Source organism: Eleutherodactylus coqui, chromosome 8 (genome assembly GCF_035609145.1).
Source record: "Eleutherodactylus coqui strain aEleCoq1 chromosome 8, aEleCoq1.hap1, whole genome shotgun sequence".
Taxonomy (NCBI): domain Eukaryota; kingdom Metazoa; phylum Chordata; class Amphibia; order Anura; family Eleutherodactylidae; genus Eleutherodactylus; species Eleutherodactylus coqui.
The window spans coordinates 158846036-158858803 of record NC_089844.1 but is presented as its reverse complement, the minus strand read 5'-3'; the positions used below and the strand labels follow the sequence as shown (position 1 = coordinate 158858803).

The 12768-nt window shown below is 49.8% G+C and overlaps 1 protein-coding gene across 1 annotated transcript in view; it reads left to right on the top strand.

Annotated features, from left to right (window-relative positions):
* The window catches only part of LOC136577640 (natural cytotoxicity triggering receptor 3 ligand 1-like), a 37075-nt gene extending 24739 nt beyond the window's left edge, over positions 1-12336 (top strand). Inside the window, exon 5 of the mRNA XM_066577550.1 lies at positions 12052-12336. Coding sequence (XP_066433647.1) covers positions 12052-12056 — 5 coding nt within the window. The 3' untranslated portion in view covers positions 12057-12336. The remainder of the gene's footprint in view (positions 1-12051) is intronic.
* The last annotated feature ends 432 nt before the right edge of the window (positions 12337-12768 follow it).

Here is a 12768-nt window from a genome sequence, read left to right as displayed (position 1 = left end):
AGAGAGAAGTGCCAGACCCCTTCACATGAGTATCCTGGATTCATCAGCAAGCAATGCCATGCAAAGCCACTCCATTGGCCTAAAGCTGTATCCCTGCAGCAGTAAAGGGCACATGGCAAGTCCAGCTCTGAGAATAGTAATATGTCCTCCTTCTGCAATGGTGTTGTGTCCCAGTATCTTTTCTGAGTTCAGAGTTACTTTCTGTGCCAGAGACAATATCCAAGGTCAGGACACTCCACCGGCTATGTGCTGCCCAAAAGCCCATCCGGAGGCTCTGATACAGGTACCGGTCAGTTACCTAATGCATCCAGTCAGGCCCTTTCCACAGTCCTAATTCTCTACATCATCACTTCCTCCTTAGTGCTCCAGTGTACCATGTGACCCTCACTGCCAATCAGGGAATTAAGCATAATGGAACAAAATGCAGCAATTATCATAACCACTAGATGGTGTCCGAGCATTACTACAACAAAGGAGAAAAGCCGGCACCTTAAAACACTTCTATTATTCCAAAAATCCATAAAATTACAAATGGTAAGTACTATCATAAATTAGTCACAAATAGAGAGGAGCAAGCACACTCATCCGAGCTTGATACTTGTTCGAGTATTAGGGTGTTCGAGATGCTCGTTACTCGAGACGAGCACCACGCGGCACTCGAGTCAATTCCATTTCCTTCCCTGAGAAATTCGCGCCCTTTTCTGGCCAATAGAAACACAGGGAAGGCATTACAACTTCCTCCTGTGATGTTCAAGCCCTATACCACCCCCCTGCAGTGAGTGGCTGGCGAGATCAAGTGACCCCCAAGTATTTAAATCAGCCCCACCCGCGGCTCGCCACAGACACACGCTAAGAGAGATCACGGAAAGTGCTGCTGCTGCTATAGGGACAGTGTTAGTGTCTTCAAGAACCACAACGGTCCTTCTTAGGGCCACAGCTCACCTAGTGCATTACTGTTGTGGCTGCTGTGAGCAGTTTTGCCCTTTTTTTTAAAATGTATATCGGGAGTGCAGGCTATAGCGTTCTCAGGCTGCAGTCTGTACTTGAGTATAGGGGCAGTATTGATCAGGCAGGGACAGTGGTAGTGCAGAATCCTTTCTAAAAGAACCCCAACAGTCCTTCTTAGGGCCACAGCTCACCTAGTGCACTACTGTTGTGGCTGCTGTGAACACTTTTGCACTATTTTTTTTTTATGTACTGTATATCGAGCGTGCAGGCTATAGCGTTCTCAGGCTGCAGGCTGTACTTGAGTATAGGGGCAGTATTGGTCAGGCAGGGACAGTGGTAGTGTAGAATCCTGTCTACAAGAACCCCAACGGTCCTTCTTAGGGCAACCTGTGACCGTGTGCATTGAACTCCGTGGTTGCTGGGAGTTGTAGTACCTCGGTATTGCACAGCAGAGCCTGCGTGCAGCCTTCATGTAAATATTTTTCGGTCTGCAGTTAGTGTAACGTCAGCGCTGTCTGCCTTTAAGTCTACGCCAAGAAACCACAATTTTTTTACACCGCTCTGTGTTACACGCGTGCTGTCTCAGAAGTGTACAGTGTGTCAGACGCCCATAGATTGAAAGTGCAGTACACACTGCATAGCCTCAGCCTGCATTGCATTGAAAAAAAAGGAAATTTTAAAAAGAAATCCTTTTTACGGCTGTCGGTGACCCAGTGCATTTGCCTGCGTGGCCTGTGGGACTTCACGTCCATCCAAACTGCACAGTGCACAGCAAGGCCTGCGTGCAGCCTTCATTTAAATATTTTGTGTCCGCAGTTAGTGTAACGTCTGCGCTGTCTGCCTCCAAGTGTACGCCAAGAAACCACAATTTTTCACACAAGTGCACGATGTGTCAGACGCCCATAGATTGAAAGTGCAATACACACTGCATAGCCTCAGCCTGCATTGCATCGAAAAAAAAGGAAATTTTAAAAAGAAATCCTTTTTACGGCTGACGGTGACCCAGTGCATTTGCCTGCGTGGCTTGTGGGACTTCACATCCATCCAAACTGCACAGTGCACAGCAAGGCCTGCGTGCAGCCTTCCTTATAATTTATCTCTGGCTTCATTTTGCGTTATATTACCGCTGGCAGCCACCAACTGCGCGGCAATAATTCACAAACATTTTTACACTGCTCTGTCTCTGCTCGATTCTTAATTCACCATGCTGAGGGGTAGAGGACGTGGACGCGGGCGAGGACGTGGAGTTCCAAGGGAGGGTGTGGGTATAGGCCGAGTTCCTGGTCCAGGCAAATCACAGCCGGCTGCTGCTGGAGTAGAAGAGAGGACAGTTTCTTGGGTCCCCAGCTTCATATCATAATTTTTGGGTCCACGTCGTAGACCTTTATTAAAAACCGAGCAGTGTGAGCAGGTCCTGTCGTGGATGGCAGAAAGTGCATCCAGCAATCTATCGACCACCCAGTCTTCTACGCCGTCCACTGCTGCAACTCTGAATCCTCTCGCTGCTGCTCCTCCTTCCTCCCAGCCTTCTCACTCCATGAAAATGACACATTCTGAGGAGCAGGCAGACTCCCAGGAACTGTTCTCGGGCCCCTGACCAGATTAGGCAACAATGGTTCCTCTCCCACTGGAGGAGTTTGTCGTGACCGATGCCCAACCTTTGGAAAGTTCCCGGGGTCAGGGGGATGAGGCTGGGGACTTTCGGCAACTGTCTCAAGAGCTATCAGTGGGTGAGGAGGACGATGACGATGAGACACAGTTGTCTATCAGTGAGGTAGTAGTAAGGGCAGTAAGTCCGAGGGAGGAGCGCACAGAGGATTCAGAGGAAGGACCGCTGGATGATGAGGTGATTGACCCCACCTGGTGTGATAAGCCAACTGAGGAAACGTCTTCAGAGGGGAAGCCAATTGCAGCCGCAGGACAGGTTGGAAGAGGCAGTGCGGTGCCTAGGGGTAGAGGCAGGGCCAAAGCGAATAATCTACCAGCTATTTCGCAAAGCACCCCCACGCGCCAAGCCACCGTGCAGAGGCCAAGGGGCTCTAAGGTGTGGCAGTTTTTCCCTGAGACCACGGACGACCGGCGAACAGTGGTGTGCAACCTTTGTTGCGACAAGATCAGCCGGGGAGCCACTACCACCAGCCTCACCACCACCAGCATGCGCAGGCATATGATGGCCAAGCACCCCACAAGGTGGGACGAAGGCCGTTCTCCGCCTCCGGCTTGTGCCACTGCCTCTCCCCCTGGGCCCCAACCTGCCACTGAGATCCAACCCACCTCTCACGACACAGGCACAACCGTCTCCTGGCCTGGACCCACACCCTCACCTCCGCTCTCCTCGGCCCCATCCAGCAATGTCTCTCAGCGCAGCGTCCAGCTGTCGCTAAGAGAATCGTTGGAGCAAAAGCGCAAATACTCCGCCACACACCCGCACGCTCAAGCTTTAAATGTCCACATAGCCAAATTGATCAGCCTGTAGATGCTCCCCTACAGGCTTGTGGAAACTGAGGCTTTCAAAAACATGATGGCGGCGGCAGCCCCGCGCTACTCTGCCCCCAGTCGCCACTATTTTTCACGGTGTGCCGTCCCAGCCCTGCACGACCACGTCTCACGCAACATTGTACGTGCCCTCACCAACTCGGTTACTGGCAAGGTCCACTTAACAACGGACACATAGACAAGCACAGGCGGGCAGGGCCACTATATCTCCCTAACGGCACATTGGGTGAATTTAGTGGAGGCTGGGACCGAGTCAGAGCCTGGGACCGCTCATGTCCTGCCCACCCCCAGAATTGTGGGCCTCAGATCGGTGCTGGTTTCTGCGGCGGTGTATGCCACCTCCACTAAACCTTCCTCCTCCTCCTCCTCCTCCTCCCCCAACACAACCTCTATCTCGCAATCAAGACGTGTCAGCAGCAGCACGTCGCCAGCAGTCGGTGTTGCGCGGCGTGGCAGCACAGCGGTGGGCAGGCGTCAGCAGGCCGTGCTAAAACTACTCAGCTTAGGAGAGAAGAGGCGCACGGCCCATGAACTGTTGCATGGTCTGACAGAGCAGACCGACCGCTGGTTTTCGCCACTGAGCCTGCAACCGGGCATGGTCGTGTGTGACAATGGCCGTAACCTGGTGGCGGCTCTGCAGCTCGGCAGCCTCACGCACGTGCCATGCCTGCCCCACGTCTTTAACTTGGTGGTTCAGCGGTTTCTGAAAGGCTACCCACACTTGTCAGACCTCCTCGGCAAGGTGCGCCGGGTCAGCGCACATTTCCGCAAGTCCAACACGGACGCTGCCACCCTGCGGACCCTGCAACATCGGTTTAATCTGCCAGTGCACCGACTGCTTTGCGACGTGCCCACACGGTGGAACTCTACGCTCCACATGTTGTCCTGGCTGTATGAGCAGCGTAGAGCTATAGTGGAATACCAACTCCAACATGGGCGGCGTAGTGGGAGTCAGCCTCCTCAATTCTTTACAGAATAATAATAATAATCTTTATTTGTATAGCGCCAACTTATTCTGCAGCGCTACAGAAGAGTGGGCCTGGTTGGCAGACATCTGCCACGTCCTTGGAAACTTTGAGGAGTCTACCCAGATGGTGAGCGTGGATGCTGCAATCATTAGCGTCACCATTCCTCTGCTATGCCTCTTGAGAGGTTCCCTGCAAAGCATAAAGGCAGACGCTTTGCGCTCGGAAACGGAGGCGGGTGAAGACAGTATGTCGCTGGATAGTCAGAGCACCTTCATGTCTATATCTCAGCGCGTGGAGGAGGAGGAGGAGGGAGAGGAGCATGAGGAGCAGGGGGAAGAGACAGCTTGGCCCACTGCTGAGGGTACCCATGCTGCTTGCCTGTCATCCTTTCAGCCTGTATGGCCTGAGGAGGAGGAGGAGGAGGATCCTGAAAGTGATCTTCCTAGTGAGGACAGCCATGTGTTGCGTACAGGTACCCTGGCACACATGGCTGACTTCATGTTAGGATGCCTTTCTTGTGACCCTCGCGTTACACGCATTCTGGCCACTACGGATTACTGGGTGTACACACTGCTCGACCCACGGTATAAGGAGAACCTTTCCACTCTCATACCCGAAGAGGAAAGGGGTTCGAGAGTGATGCTATACCACAGGACCCTGGCGGACAAACTGATGGTAACATTCCCATCCGACAGCGCTAGTGGCAGAAGGCGCAGTTCCGAGGGCCAGGTAGCAGGGGAGGCGCGGAGATCAGGCAGCATGTACAGCACAGGCAGGGGAACACTCTCCAAGGCCTTTGCCAGCTTTATGGCTCCCCAGCAAGACTGTGTCACCGCTCCCCAGTCAAGGCTGAGTCGGCGGGAGCACTGTAAAAGGATGGTGAGGGAGTACGTAGCCGATCGCACGACCGTCCTCCGTGACGCCTCTGCCCCCTACAACTACTGGGTGTCGAAGCTGGACACGTGGCCTGAACTCGCACTGTATGCCCTGGAGGTGTTTGCTTGTCCTGCGGCTAGCGTCTTGTCAGAGAGGGTGTTTAGTGCGGCTGGGGGAATCATCACGGATAAGCGTACCCGCCTTCCAACCGACAGTGCCGACAGGCTTACACTCATAAAGATGAACAAAGCCTGGATTTCCCCAGACTTCTCTTCTCCACCAGCGGACAGCAGCGATACCTAAACAATACATAGGCTGCACCCGCGGATGGAAGCATCGTTCTCTATCACCATCAAAAACGGGGACCTTTTAGCTTCATCAATCTGTGAATTATATTCATCCTCCTGCTCCTCCTCCTGAAACCTCACGTAATCACGCCGAACGGGCAATTTTTCTTAGGCCCACAAGGCTCAGTCATATAACTCTTGTAAACAATTTTTATACGTTTCAATGCTCATTAAAGCGTTGAAACTTGCACCTGAACCAATTTTTATTTTAACTGGGCTGCCTACAGGCCTAGTTACAAATTAAGCCACATTAACCAAAGCGATTAATGTGTTTCACCTGCCGTCTTGGTTGGGCATTGGCAATTTTTCTGAGGTACATTAGTACTGTTGGTACACAAATTTTTGGGGGCCCTGGCCTACAGTGTAATCCTGGTAATTTTTAGCCCACCTGCATTAAACCTGACATTACCTCAGCTGTGTTGGGCACTGCAATGGGATATATTTATGTACCGCCGGTGGCTTCCTGGGACCCACCCATGCTGTCGGTCCACACGGAGTTGTAACTGCATGTGTCCACTTCTAAAGAACCCCAGTCTGACTGGGGCATGCAGTGTGTGCCGAAGCCCACCTGCATTAAACATCACATTACCTCAGCTGTGCTGGGCACTGCAATGGGATATATTTATGTACCGCCGGTGGGTTCCAGGGAGCCACCCATGCTGTCGCTTGATAAAGACCCCATGAGGGTCGAAACGTAGCATGTTTCTGGAGGAATAAAGTATTTGTTTTTTCACTACGCCCTGGACGCTGCCACTATTCTTTGGTGAGAGATCGTGATATATCTTGGGGGGTGCCAGGAGGCTCTGACCCCCATACTATTGGCGTGCATCCATTGGACTTATTAGTCCCTTTTTCATCTGGTTTGAAGAATCCTGAGGTGTGCTGTGGGTCAGATCTGAGTGGATTGCGAAACTTGCACCTGAACCAATTTTTATTTTAACTGGGCTGCCTACAGGCCTAGTTACAAATTAAGCCACATTAACCAAAGCGATTAATGGGTTTCACCTGCCCTCTTGGTTAGGCATGGGCAATTTTTCTGAGGTACATTAGTACTGTTGGTACACAAATTTTTTTGGGCCCTCGCCTACAGTGTAATCCTAGTAATTTTTAGCCCACCTGCATTAAACCTGACATTACCTCAGCTGTGCTGGGCACTGCAATGGGATATATTTATGTACCGCCGGTGGCTTCCTGGGACCCACCCATGCTGTCGGTCCACACGGAGTTGTAACTGCATGTGGCCACTTCTAAAGAACCCCGGTCTGACTGGGGCATGCAGTGTGTGCCGAAGCCCACCTGCATTAAACATCACATTACCTCAGCTGTGCTGGGCACTGCAATGGGATATATTTATGTACTGCCGGTGGGTTCCAGGGAGCCACCCATGCTGTCGGTCCACACGGAGTTGTAAGTGCATGTGTCCACTTCTAAAGAACCCCAGTCTGACTGGGGCATGCAGTGTGGGCCGAAGCCCACCTGCATTTAATCTGACGTTAGCTCTGCTGTCCAAGGCACTGCAATGGGATACATTTATGTACAGCCGGTGGGTTCCAGGGAGCCACCCATGCTGTGGGTGCACACGGAATTCCCATTGCGGAGTTGTACCTGCCTGTGACTATTTATAAAAAAAACGCGGTCTGACTGGGGCGTGCAGACACCTTGACAGAATGAATAGTGTGTGGCACATAGGTTCCCCATTGCTATGCCCACGTGTGCAGCTCCTGATGGCGGTGGCACAGGATTATATTTCTCATTGCTTCTGTACAGCATTGTGGGCTATCGCCCCGCCCCTTTTAAAGAGGGTCGCTGCCTAGCCGTGCCAACCCTCTGCAGTGTGTGCCTGCGGTTGCTCCTCATGGCAGACGCACTTATAAATAGACATGAGGGTGGTGTGGCATGAGGGCAGCTGAAGGCTGCGCAGGGACACTTTGGTGTGCGCTGTGGACACTGGGTCGTGCGGGGGGGGGAGGGGGTTGGGCAGCATGTAACCCAGGAGAAGTGGCAGCAGAGTGTCATGCAAGCAGAGCTTGTGCTTTGTTGGAGGTAGTGTGGTGCTTAGCTAAGGTATGCATTGCTAATGAGGGCTTTTCAGAAGTAAAAGTTGTTGGGAGGGGGTGGGCCCACTCTTGCCGCTATTGTGGCTTAATGGTGGGACCTGGGAACTTGAGATGCAGCCCAACATGTAGCCCCTCGCCTGCCCTATCCGTTGCTGTGTCGTTCCCATCACTTTCTTGAATTGCCCAGATTGTCACAAATGGAAACCTTAGCGAGCATCGGCGAAATACAAAAATGCTCGAGTCGCCCATTAACTTCAATGGGGTTCGTTACTCGAAACGAACCCTCGAGCATCGTGAAATTTTCGTCCCGAGTAACGAGCACCCGAGCATTTTGGTGCTCGCTCATCTCTAATTTACAACCTAAAGAATGCTCATACCAAATGTCACGTTTGTGCGGTACAGATGTGTGGTATTATTTACATTACATAGGGAGTCACATACGTTTGCAATTACAATTGAATAATCAAGTTGCAACCCTTTTACTTTTGCTATGTGGGACCTAAAGATTGGGCGTGCCAAATTTCAAGTTTGTACGACACCAGGAAATTAGAGAATTAGATTAGGTACATAACATAGGGGTTCTCTTACTTTTGCACTTAGAATTGATAAATCATGTTGCGACCCCTTTACTTTTCCTATGTAGGGCATAAAGAAAGCTCGTGCCGAATTCCACGTTTGTACGACAGCGGGAAATTACATAGCATAAGAGGTCACTTTTGCACTTAGAATTGAATATTGAAGTTGCGACCCCTTTACTCTTCCTATATAGGACCTTAAAGGGGTTGTCCCGCGAAAGCAAGTAAGGTTATACACTTCTGTATGGCCATATTAATGCACTTTGTAATGTACATTGTGCATTAATTATGAGCCATACAGAAGTTATCAGAAGTTATTCACTTACCTGCTCCGTTGCTGGCGTCCTCGTCTCCATGGTGCCGTCTAATTTCAGCGTCTAATCGCCCAATTAGACGCGCTTGCGCAGTCCGGTCTTCTTTCTTCTGAATGGGGCCGCTCGTGCCGGAGAGCGGCTCCTCGTAGCTCCGCCCTGTCACGTGTGCCGATTCAAGCCAATCAGGAGGCTGGAATCGGCAATGGAACGCACAGAGCCCACGGTGCACCATGGGAGAAGACCTGCGGTCCACCGTGGGTGAAGATCCCGGCGGCCATCTTTGCAAGGTAAGTAAGAAGTCACCGGAGCGCGGGGATTCAGGTAAGCACTATCCGTTTTTTTTTTTTTAAAAACCCTGCATCGGGTTTGTCTCGCGCTGAATGGGGGGGCTATTGAAAAAAAAAAAAAAAACCCGTTTCGGCGCGGGACAACCCCTTTAAGAATGCTTGTGCCAAATTTCACATTTGCACAACACCGGTAAGTTAGACAATTAGTGGCAAGTCAGTCAATCAGTCAGTCAGTGAGGGCTTTCACCTTTATATATATAGATGTAGAGCCCCCTATCTTATTTCCAGGGTTGCACAGAACAAGCTCTTACACCATGTGCGTTACCGCTATTTCCTTTTATTCCGTAAGCTCTTGCCAGCTGGCCCTCATTCCTATTGTTGATACTGTATGTTGTATCTTATTAAGTGTTGTGGATTACAATGGCGCTATATAAATAAATCATATTACTCTTGGCCACCCGGCCTGTGGGAAAAGGTTGGGGTGGCCTGGCCGTTTCACAGTCCTCAAGCACAAGGCGAAGCGCTGCTAGTCAGACCTTATGTGCCCACCCAATGATAACATAGATCTCTGCTGTATTTATGCGCCACTAGATGCAGAGACTTTGACCTTAGGGAGACGCATGTTTTATACTTACCAGAGTAGAATGGAAAAATATCTACACAGAATGACTCACTCGCTGCTGAAGAGCCGAATCCCATAGAAAGGGCGAACTAAAATGAACTGTTAGGCGAATTTGATTGACAAGAAATTGCTGTTGGCACCAGCTCATTTGCATAGATTACTGAGCGAGTGCTGTGATTGGCCGACACTGTAGCTTAACGGTTAGTGAAGCACTTCCCATGAGGAGCCTTGTTATAGACATCTCAACATAGTCATAGAGTCCTTCCCTTCTTCCCCTCTGCTCTCTAGCCAGATTTTACCATTTCAACAAGGGAAGGGACACTACTATCAAAAATTACTTTATAACATCTCAACAAGCCTTGTCTAACAAGTAGTCAAAATAAATATATAATTCCTATGACATTGCCTGTTCTGTACAAGATTATACCCAGACCCAGAACAGACCGACATGACTGCTTATCTTCACCCCTTCGAGAGCTGAGCTCAGGGAGATGAAGCCTGCATTTATCACTAGTTTCCCCTCTGTGGGCTCCAAGTCATATAATGGCCAGATCTACTGTTATTACTCGTGCACACAGGATGGCATAGTGTATGACCGCTTTGGCAACATAATAACTAGTTTCTTCCTATGCCATCAGAAAATCTGCCAGCATGTATTGGAAATATCTATCTCTGTAAACCATCTCATAGACAATCATATGGGCTTTTATTTGGAGGAAGAGAGAAAATCATTACACTCCTCAAGCAGTTTGCAGATGTTGCAAAGTTGGGATTCATGGCCGATCTTAGACAGAGTGCGGAGATGGGCAAAATTATAAATGGGGCCCCAAATGCTCAATTATAGTATCAACAACACTGTGATATTCAGTTAATATAGAAGGTGGTACGATCAGATCTGTAGCACTAATTTCCAGCGCTTCCAGAAGTACTGAGGTTTAGTGGTACTGAATAAAAACCGCTGTACAACGACAAATATTACCCTCCTAAAGTGACCATGTAACAGTAGATACCAGCTCTGACAGGTGCTCTGTAGACCATTGTTCGCCAACCTTTTTGGCACCAGGGACCGGCTTCAAGCAAGAACATTTTTACAAGGCCCGGCAAGGTTGGGAGGGACATGGGCGGGGCTTTGGTTATATGGGGCGGGGTTATGAAGGGGGGTTGGAGTTTAGTGCATTCTTATTTAATTATGACATTTAGAATGTCCTGGCAGTACACACATAGGGCAGTATATAATCTATCCCTCCCCCAGCACACACATAGGGCAACATATAATTTATCCCCCCCCCCCAGCACACACATAGGGCAACATATAATTTATCTCCCCCCCAGCACACACATAGGGCAGCATATAATTTATCTCCCCCCTCCCCCCCCAGCACACACATAGGGCAGCATATAATTTATCCCCCCCACCACACACATAGGGCAACATATAATTTATCTGCCCCCCCCCCCCAGCACACACATAGGGCAACATATAATTTATCTCCCCCCTCCCCCCCCCAGCACACACATAGGGCAGCATATAATGTATGTCCCCCCCAGCACACACATAGAGCAGCATATAATTTATCCCCCCCCCAGTAATTAGCAGCCTCCCCCAGTAATTAGCAGCGCCTCTCCCTGTAATAAGCAGCCCCCCCCCCTCAGTAATAGGCAGCCCCCCCCAGTAATAGGCAGCCCCCCCCCTCAGTAATAAGCAGCCCCCCCCAGTAATAGGCAGCCAGCTCCCTTAGTAATAGGCAGCCCCCCCCTGTAGTAAGCAGCCCCCCCAGTAGTAAGCAGCCCCCCTCATTGTAAGCAGCTTCCCTCAGTAGTAAGCAGCCCCCCCAGTAGTAAGCAGCCCCCCCAGTTGTAAGCAGACCCCCCAGTAATAACAGTAATAAGCAGCCCCCCCAGTAATAACAGTAATAAGCAGCCCCCCCAGTAATAAACAGCCCCCCCCCCCCGTTGTAAGCAGCCCCCCCCCCAGTAACAGGCAGCCCCCACCCCTCAGTAATAACCACAACCCCCCCCCCCCCCCCCTTCAACCCATATACTTACCTCCTCCTTGGGGACCTAGATGACGTGACAGCCGTTTGTCATCAGTATTTGCCTTTTGCGATCTACTGGGCAAATGTTGTCGGCATTTGTCCAATAGAAAATAATTGCAATACTGAGGCAAACATGCGGATAGATCGTGAAAAGGCTGCAAACCTTCCACAGCAGAATTGGCTGCAGAGAATCCACAGGATTTTACAGAATCAGCAGTGTGGATGAGACTCCAAGGAATCTCAAGCAAACGCTGCAGTGGAAATCCGTTGCGTAAAATGACCTGCAGTGCAGATTTTTATTTTTCTCAATCCATGCTGCGGATTCTCAGCGCTGATTTCACCTTTTCATAAAGGAGTTGAAATCCATGACAAAGTTGGCCTGATTTGCACCAAAATCCACAGCGGAATGCTTTACGATGAGGGAATGTAGCCTTTAGCTGTATAATTGGCAATGACCTTTTCTATTCCGTTGTCACCGGCATTTGGTATCTATGCAGTCTTAAAAAGATGTTTGTAATTTTTCAGATTAACAAATGATGAAAGTGATGAAGAAGAGTCGTCTGATGAGGATGAAGAAGAGGGTAGTAGTGATGCTGCGAAAGGAAGTGATGAAGCCTCTGGAGAGGAGACTGAGGAGGAGGATGATAAGGCAGCCTGTAGTAAACCTGTTGTTTGGAAAGGAGTCAAAAAGAGACTCAGAGACTGAATTGTGAAAACCATGATCGTCACATCCCTCTGTATGAAATCATATATGTATAGTATTTTGTACTGTAAATGTACACGTTGAGTATTAAAATGAATTTAAATTTTCATTGGTCATCACATATTGGGCACTAATATTGATTTGTTTTAACCTTTGGCTGACAGCTGATGTACATCGGATATGCATGGGGTTTGTATGAAGTGGGCCCTATCTGGCTATTAACAAGTAAAGGCCCGTTTAGACAACGATTATCGCTCAAAAGCCGTCTTTTGAGTGATAATCGTTGTGTCTAATTGCACTGACATTGTCCAGTTTTCGTTAAGCAGTCGCTGATCTTTCAGTATGCTGAAAGATAGCGATCAGTTATCAGGAATTCACAGCGGAATACAGCTGATACTATTGTTTCAGTTGTATCCCGCTCTCTGAAGACAGGCGGGGGATATAAAGAACACAGCTGTCCAGCTGTGTTCCTCATCCCCCGCTAGGAGCGCTTGGCTGTATAACAGCCAGTCGCTCTGAGCAGGGAACAGCTGGATGCA